Raw genomic sequence first — 8,906 nt, 5'->3', positions numbered from 1 at the left:
AGACAGAGGAGAGACTTTGACAGGCATCATTCTGCAAAAGTCCTCCCACCTCCTTCCTGGAGAGCATGTTTGGTTACCAGACAAAAAAGTTGAAGGGACTGTGGTGGACATAGCCGGTCCCCCACGTTCTTACACAGTTGAAACGCCCAAGGGACAACTGAGGAGAAACAGATGCCACCTGAATCATCTTCCAGAAACGCCTAATGCAGATACCAGCACAGCTCTTAACTCGTCTTCTTCTGATGTTCGGACTGCTGAGTGCCCAGAGCCAACTGTCCCAGCTACAGCTGCCTCGACACCTGTGGCCCCTACGAGAACCACGCGATGTGGTCGTGAAATAAGAACCTCGGAGCGTTTTAGAGACTTGTGACTGTGAACCTAAGTGTTCATCTTGTTAACTTTGTTCATTTACTGCAGTTATTCTTGAGTTTATGATTTGAACTGATCGTCTCCAGACTTGAGAGTGAATATTTATTATTTAGGATATAGCTTATTTCTAATGCGAGGGGAGATGTAGTGTAATCTGTTGCATAACAATATTTCCCAGTAGCCTTCATGGCACAGTGTGGAGACCTCATGGTCGACCATGTAATGCTCTTCTATTACCCGCTTGATTAAACTGTTGTGTTGCTATTCGTATCTGCCTGTTTTATGGCCCAATAGTAAACAATACAAACAAACAAACAATACGAAGAGCTTGCGGCGCTCGGTTTGATAAGCTTGTAAAAGACTACAACTTTTTCAAAGTAGATATTCAAATATACAATGTCATGTACAAAATTCCTTCCTTGAAATATTTCTGGGCAGCCATGCGAACTTTCCCAGTGCCCAACAACTCTTCGGTGGTGAAGCTTTTTATTGCAGCCGGTTTTTCTTTGGATTGTTGGACGGCACCGGCAGCAGCTGATGGAAGAGATGGAGCCCAGACTGATACGCCCACCGATGCGTCCTGCCCCACTTCCTTTTGGGCTGATAGTGAATTTACTTGGGAAAGCAGCATTTGCTGCTTTTCCTTGTCAAGAAGGCTAAACAATGCAGTAAAATTTAAGGACTCCATATGGTGACATGGGAAAACCAACGTGAATCAGCACTGTGAAAGCTGAAGTGTAAGCTAAACTTTGGTGCCATGATTTTCCACCTAAAATGTTGCAATGGGTACGAACCAATAATGTTAAAGAAGGATGATGACATCATATTCAGGCAAACAGAACAATATAACGGCTGTTTTGTGGCCTTGTCCTCTTTGCAAGGGAAAGCTGGTCTCCAGCAGAAAGGTGCAAAATTCGCACATGAAAATTTGTTTAATTTGCCCAAAGAAAGAAGAGCAGAGTGAATTGAAGGAGATACAGCGTCAGATCCTGTGGAATCTGATGAAGTACTGGGAGAGCCTGCAGTGCTGGATCCTGAAAACAAAGAGGTCGAGTAAGAATCTGACAAAGAAGACTTGTAGCAGCTGCAAGTAAGAGAGACTTCAGTTTAGGAGCGTTCTTACTGTGGAGTGAATTGATCGTTGCCCACATTTCAATGAGTTATATACAAATATTTTTTGTTGTCAGAGATTGAAAAGGATTTTGATTGTGTTCAGTTCCACATGAGGAAAAATTTAGCAAAAGCACAAAACATCTAACCTCTTAACACTAATTTTCTAATTGCTAATATAAATAATGTAAGCTTAACTAACAGTCCTACTAAATTTTCATTGCCTATACTTATATTTAAACTCATAATTGACAATCTGCAATGCTTATTCATAACTCTTTGCAGATCTGGGACTGGTTAAAATGAGAGAAGGGGTTCCACGTGAGGTTATACCAGCAATTTGCTGCTGGTGTAAGGCAGTTCGAGTCTGCCAAGTTCAAGTCTGTCTGATTGATCATCATATTTATGTACACAACTTAAGCAGCTGTGAAGTTAAAGCCTGAAAAAAATTCAAGCTTGAACTGGATTCAAACCCATGACCTCTTTGATACCGATGCAGAGCAGCACCTGTATCACAGAGGTCATGGGTTCGAATATCCTGTTCAAGCCTAAATTTTTTCAAGCTTTAATTTCACAGCTGCTTAAGTTGTGTGCATAAATGCAATGATCAATCATGCTTCAGACATTTAATATAATTATGTAATAATGTTAACTTAGACCACACCCTGATCTTTCATTCTAGCTACTACAATGATGTAGGGAGGCACAGTGGCCTCATGGTTAGTGCGCTCGTCTCTGGATCGAGTGGTCCGGGTTCGAGCCCTGGCTGGGGACATTGTGTTGTGTTCTTGGGCTAGACACTTTACTCTCACAGTGCCTCTCTCTACCCAGGTGTATAAATGGGTACTGGTGAACTTAATGCTGGGGGTAACTCTGCGATGGACTAGCATCCCATCCAGGGGGGAGTAGAAATACTCCTAGTTGCTTCATGGTACAGAAACCAGGATAAGCTCCGGCCTGATGGGCCACTTGGCTCATATGCAGACTTTACCTTTACCTTTTACTACAATGATGTAGAAAGTGATGGTAGTTTTGAGGGTACAGTTGAGTCTGGTAATGTTTGTAAAACTTTGACAACAGACACAAACTTTGATCCATCTACCCATGACCAGCCATCTGCTAAAACCCCACTGTATCCTGGAAGTTCTATTACACTTTTACAAGCTGTTGCTTCTCAGTTTTTGTGGTTTTCTTCAAATCCTGGTATTAGTAAAGAGAGTCTCTCTTATCAATTCAGTGTTCAGAAGTGTCTCCTTCCACCAGGGAACCTGTTACTGAGTAACTATGATGAGGCATACTCAATTATTAAACCTTTTCTTGTAGAAAGCTTTTGCTTTCATGCCTGTCCTCGTGACTGTGTTCTGTTTAGGGACACTGACAATCACAAGTATAGCACTCTGGTGAAATGCCCTAAATGTGGGTCAGATCGTTTTTAAGTAGAAACATTGCTAGGAAGCATTTTGTTTATTTGCCACTTGGGCCATGTTTCAGTTGCCTCTATGGGACAGCATCACTAGCCCAAGTGGCTCAGTCATTTACTACAAATGAGAAAGATCGCACCCAGCCTGATATCATGGATGATATTCAACAATCTCCATTATGGAACACCTTCAGAAGTAGTGCCAGTGAAAGAAGAATCCTTTTACAGTCATCTAAAACCCTAAAACTTCCTACTCCACGTGGCCCATTACTCAGGCTATGCTGAATTTGCCCCTGACAGATCAGGTACCTTTTTGGGAGGCTGTTACTTGTTGGCATAATTCCAGGTGAATATATGTCCGTTGAAATTTATCAGCAAAATAGGGAGTAGAAAACTGTTAAATAAAGCTCTCCAGTTATAAGTGCCCCTGAACCTGGTTGAATTTTAATTTTATCCTATTTCTGCCCATTGTTTGAGCAGTGTAGAAGAAATAATGTTAGATTTTTTTATAGATGTTGTGATTATATAGGGTTATAATGCATGCTCCCTTTGTCGCAGTTGTTTTCTTTATGATGGAACCAAGAAGCCGGCGTTTTGTTATGGTTTGGCAGACTACATGTGAAAAAACAATGATGCATTTGTGAAGAAAGCATTCCTTTGTTTTCTTGTTTCATTTTTTCCCATGAAGATCAGTGGGAAAAGCTTCTCAGCACATCTAAACAGCCTAATTTACTTACTTGTTTGTTTCCCAAACATTGTACAGGAAACAGATCAAGGGAACCTGAAACTCTTCAGCCATATCTTGACTTGCTTGTTGACGAGTTGTTACAGCTGTCTGGCAAATCTGTTTACAATTTATACAGCAAGGCACCATTTCTGCTCAAGTGTGAGATGTCTTATGTTCTCAATTATCCTGGTGTGGGTAAGGTTTTCCATGTCTTTGGTTCAGGAGCCTATAAGGGATGTGTTCCTGGTGTGAAATTCAAGATAAGTATTGCATATCCTGTAAATTGGTATAAAAAGTCATTATTCCTCAATGCAGCAAACTAGATTACTGTCACTTTTTGTAAAAACTCAGTTATCATTTTGAATTGGTAAGATAGCTAGTGTTGCATTTTAATTTAAAGATTTCTGTAAACCAGTCAGAGATAAATCATGTATTTTTCTGTGCCAATGTTACTGAATTGGGTTGATTATTTTCCAAAAAAAATTCCCTGTAGAAGAAAAATCAAGAATGACAGTGCACAAAGCGAGACCCGCAGAAGGAAATACATGTATATGGAACAAACCAGAAAAAAGTTACTGCAGAACCTGAAGTTGAAGCAGCCCCCTCCCCTACTAGTTATTTCATGAATTTATCTTTCCTTCCTGTTTGTCGGGCCAAATATTTTGATATTCCCATTTTCTTTGTGTATTTGATGTCAATCTCTCTTCTTTCCTTATACGTGTTTATCGTAAGCACCTTCACAAGATGGTGTATATGGAGAACAGATCTTTCCTCCCCAACGACCACGCTCTCCACAATGATGTTCAAAGGTTTCCATGCAGAGCGGGGGAAAACAAATCATGTGCATCTTCCAAACCTGTGACCCCTGCCTACAGGGAACTGGTAGAGAAACATGCAATTTATGATCAAGCCAAATCGAATACGGAAAGGGCATTTCTTGCAAAGTCGTATTGGTGCAAAGGTAGGTATGCTCTCATGAGGCTACCAAATCATGACTGCACCACACTAGTACAACCTGATGCAATGCACACCATCACCAATGTCATCACCACTCTGGTGGGGCTGCTATCAGGTAATGCCAATATCAGCCAGGTGCTCCTTGAAGAGGAAGAGTTTGGGCGGAGAGAATGGTACCGTGATGTGCAGACAGTTAAAGGTACGGACATAAACATTTGTAGGATTTTTAATGTAATTTAAGGGTAGTGTTCATGACAACAATTTATGCTTTGCTGATTTTGATAAACTCAGTGCAGCAGCATTAGCAGAAGCAGTAGCAACAATAGAAAGAGCAGCAGCAGCAGTAGTAGTAGTGGCAGCAGCAGCAGCACCAGCAGTGGTTAATACAAGTTCCACTGTAACAGTACTGTTAAACAATTATTTGCAGGAGGCAAAGTGAACATTGGTGAATATTCACCAAGATGAAGTTGAGGTGAATATTCACCAAGGTTCACTTCGCCTTTGGCCAATAACTGTTTTAGTGTAATTTCAGAGCTGAACAAAGAGAATTGAGGACTAAAACATTAAAAAAGACACAATAATTGCTCGTTTGCATACACGTATGCAGCCATACTTTTAATAATAAGCTTGTATGTGCATTGATTGTTAATCGATTTATTCATCAAGTTGGGCAGTAAAACAAACAAGCGAAACACTACGAAAAATAATTTCATCTGGTACCTTTGTGTTATTGTTGTTGACTTCATTCACAGTTGTCATCATCATCCATAAATGAGTAGCTTTAGTTTGAAGAGAAATAAAGTTCGGTCAATTGATCTGACCTGCTGGCGATCAACACAACAACTGTGTTTACGATTCTTTGTAATACCTTGAATATGAGTTCTTGAAAGGATTTTTGGTCCCAGGGCAATAGCAATCATTTTGAAAATTCCCCATCCTTTCAAATGTACAAATATCATGGACTTGGAGTGATGTCTTCTAATAAATGAAAAATTCATTCAACAACTGTATGCCATGTTTACTTGCCCAGATAGCAAAGGTGACAAACTTAGTAACCAAGCTCAGAAATGTTATATTCACCACCTAGAGCGGTTAATGTAACGTCATATAAGGTATCACTCAACCAATCAGATTGCTGGAAACTCTTTGTTCAGCTCTGAAATTATACTAATAACTGATATAATTGTTTTTGATAGACTTTTCCATATACAGCACTGTGTTGTGCCTGCTTTATTAGGTAGCTGAACTTCTTGGTTGCTTGAATTTTTTTTTTAAAAGATAGCTTCATGCTCTTTAGTTGTATTTAGTAACCATATTTTGATTCAGATACACCAGGACAGAAACGAACAGGGAAAATAGGGGCTGGTGGAGCTCCAAAGAGAAAAAAGAAGCAGAAGAAAGGTGTGATACTCACATCCAAATGATGCACAACATACAACACAGCAGATTTTTGTTTACTTTTTTTTTCATTTTATTTATTTATTCCATTCTAAAATTACAAAGATAAATATAAAGTAGACAAGTAAGAGGAGAAATGGAAAAGGGCAAAAATATAGCAAGCTAATTAGATGCCCTTGTTTAATTGACAATAATAATTAGAGTAAAAAAGTTAACTTAACATAGGAGAGGAAGAGGTATGAATTAATTAATACTGAGCAAAATAATACTGGAAGAGTGCTTTTTTTAAAACGTTTTCTAGTCACTAGGTTACATATAGATAAAGGAAGGTCATTCCAATAGTAACATCCAATAACAGTGGGACAAAATTTCCTTATATTTATTCTTGAGAAACCGGGATTTAAGTGTTGTAGGGATGCACTTCGAGTAATGTAGTTATGTTGCTCAGATACCAGAGATAAGGTGTAATTAGACGGTTTTTCATCAATTAAGTGGTCATAAAATAGCTGGCAGGTATATAATTTAACAATGTCAGGAAGCTTAATACGACCAAGGTTTACATAATGGGGAGTAATATGTTCACGAAGTGGCACATTGTTGATTATTCTAATAGCTTTGTTTTGTAGTCTCACCAATTGTGACAATGGAGCCTCGTAAGTATTACCCCACAGTAGGCAACCATAAATTAAATAGGGATATATTAGTGCATAATAAATACTTGTTAGGGATTGGGATGTCACATAGGGTTTTAGTTTTGCAATAACATTTACACCTTTGCTGATTTTATTACTTATATAGTCGATATGGTTGTGCCAAGACAGTGAGCAATCAATAATGAGTCCTAAATATTTAACACTGGAAGACTGTTCTAGGTACCAGTCTGCTAGTTTAAGAGGGATATGTAAATTATAATTTCTTTTTTGTTGTGGTTGAAAAACCAGGTATTTTGTCTTACTTAAATTCAAGGTTAATCTGTTTGAGCATAAACATTCATAAATAGCAGGCAATTCAGAGTTTATTCTATGTAAAAGTACGTCTAAATCTTTACCAGTCGTAGTTAAAGAAGCGTCATCAACAAATAGTCTTACGGAGAAGTAGTTGGTTGATTTAACAATATCATTAATATAAATTAGAAAAAGAAAAGGACCTAAAATTGACCCTTGCGGTACACCTGAGCTTATTAAAAGAGAACTAGACTCGATACCATTAACAAATACCTTTTGTTTCCTGTTGCTCAAGTAAGACTTAAACCACTGATTGTCAATGCTTCGAATACCATATGAGTCAAATTTGGATAACAGGGTAGAGTGATTGACCGTGTCAAATGCTTTACTTAAATCAAGAAAAATAGAAACTGCATATTTTTCATCAAGGGCTTTTGTTATCTCATCCATTAATTCTACCTTAATTTTTGCCTGTGGTTTTCAATTTAATAGAAGAAGATTACCCTATATGTTTTGCACTGGTTTGCTCTCTGTTTTCGAGAAAGATGCAAGCAAAAAAACTCAGTTTTCCTTGTGGCATCTTTTGGAGATCTTTTGTTGCACGAAAAACAAAAGAAATAGTTTGTTTTGGGAAGCATCATGTTCGCTGCTACTTGATAGTGCAAGCAAATAACGTGCTGTGCAGGCTTTGAGTGGCGTGCACTGTATTTCAACCCAGTATTGATTTCACTGATTTCACTGGTATAATTCTTTGATTTCACTGCTGAGTATAAATGCAATGTTTTGATAAAACTATCTAGGCCAATGTCTAAACATGGAGTACATTATCATCTGAAAACCATGTACTGGCACTTAAAACTCTCCCTGTATAATGAAATGTATATTTATGTGCTCCAGGTGTCCACACATAAGTGTTGTTAACAAATAACCTCTTGCATATTTTGTTGTGACAGTTTCTTAAGAGCAACATATTTAAATACTGCATCCTTGGTCTGCTGCCACAGCTCCAAGAAGCCACTCTTTGCAGGTTTCTAGATGCTATAAGCATGCTTTTGAGAGAGGAACAGTCAGTGCCAAACCTTGACTGCCTGGATCGCGAGCTAAATGTGGCAATGGCCCTTACGGAGAGAGACTTTCCTTGCATCATACAGGTACCATTTTTATTTAAGGATTAGTGGTATACTTTATTTACCAGTAGTTAACAAGTAAAGAAGCCTAAGACGTGTATTACACTCTGATAAAACATGATAGATAATTGAGAACATGAGGGAAATGTAGAAAACACGAGCTGCAGGCAAGTGTTTCCTACATTTCTTGAGTGTTCTCTAGCACACTCACGATGATATAGAGGTAATGTGGCAAAAAACAATTAAACGCACTTTTTCTATGTTTTATACTCTGATAAAACATGGGTTTTCGACCAAACAGAGCACATGCAGGGTCCTATCTATATTACAAAACCAAATAATGTTGACCAGCCCTGAACAAAATATGCTGGCAACCCTCAATTGTGCTGCTTTAGTCTACTGTGGACTGTTACATCTTTGGGCTTCACAGCCTACATGTTGTCAAGGAACTGAATGAAGTTGCCAGGGATATAAGTTTGAATAAATTTGACCCACAATTTTGTTAGTCACATTTAGTGGCATATGAAATAATTTTTACCATACATTTATCTTGTTATCTTTTCTCCAAAAGCACCTTTCAAATAATTAACTTTTTTCAATTTAACACACAGGTTATTAAAAATTATTTTTCATCATTTTCTCCCTAGGATATATTCCTTCATCTCCTTCACCACATTGTTGAAGGAATACAGGTCACTTGTCCTGTTCAAGGAATGTGGATGTTTCCATATGAAAGGTGGGTGAACTCATCTAAGGCAGCCTGCATGAAATGGGAGCGAGCAATTATCAAAACCTTTCCAGTTAGGCTATTCGTAACTACTTGTTTGCCTTAATAAATAGTATGGTAGTTAGTA

At 38.3% G+C, this 8,906-nt stretch overlaps 1 protein-coding gene across 1 annotated transcript; it reads left to right on the top strand.

The window, feature by feature from the left end:
* Positions 1–4,312: 4,312 nt before the first annotated feature.
* LOC149099399 (uncharacterized) lies at positions 4,313–8,200 on the top strand. Its single transcript, XM_089276823.1, has 3 exons — positions 4,313–4,782; positions 5,910–6,004; positions 7,879–8,200. Exons 1-3 carry the CDS (start codon positions 4,371–4,373, stop codon positions 8,098–8,100), a joined length of 729 nt encoding a protein of 242 aa, XP_089132949.1. The 5' UTR covers positions 4,313–4,370; the 3' UTR covers positions 8,101–8,200.
* Positions 8,201–8,906: the final 706 nt, after the last annotated feature.

This window comes from Orbicella faveolata, unplaced genomic scaffold (genome assembly GCF_042242905.1).
Source record: "Orbicella faveolata isolate gen_17 unplaced genomic scaffold, um_ofav_v1 contig_46, whole genome shotgun sequence".
Classification (NCBI taxonomy): Eukaryota; Metazoa; Cnidaria; class Anthozoa; order Scleractinia; family Merulinidae; genus Orbicella; species Orbicella faveolata.
This window is presented reverse-complemented; position numbering and strand designations above follow the sequence as displayed.

Bases quoted from the DNA above. Each gene is read 5' to 3' on its own strand.
- LOC149099399 (XM_089276823.1), top strand. From the start codon at position 4,371: ATGGTGTATATGGAGAACAGATCTTTCCTCCCCAACGACCACGCTCTC. The intron at 4,783-5,909 runs GTACGGACATAA...ATTTTGATTCAG, and splicing joins TGATGTGCAGACAGTTAAAG to ATACACCAGGACAGAAACGA. The intron at 6,005-7,878 runs TGATGCACAACA...TTGTTGTGACAG, and splicing joins GTGTGATACTCACATCCAAA to TTTCTTAAGAGCAACATATT.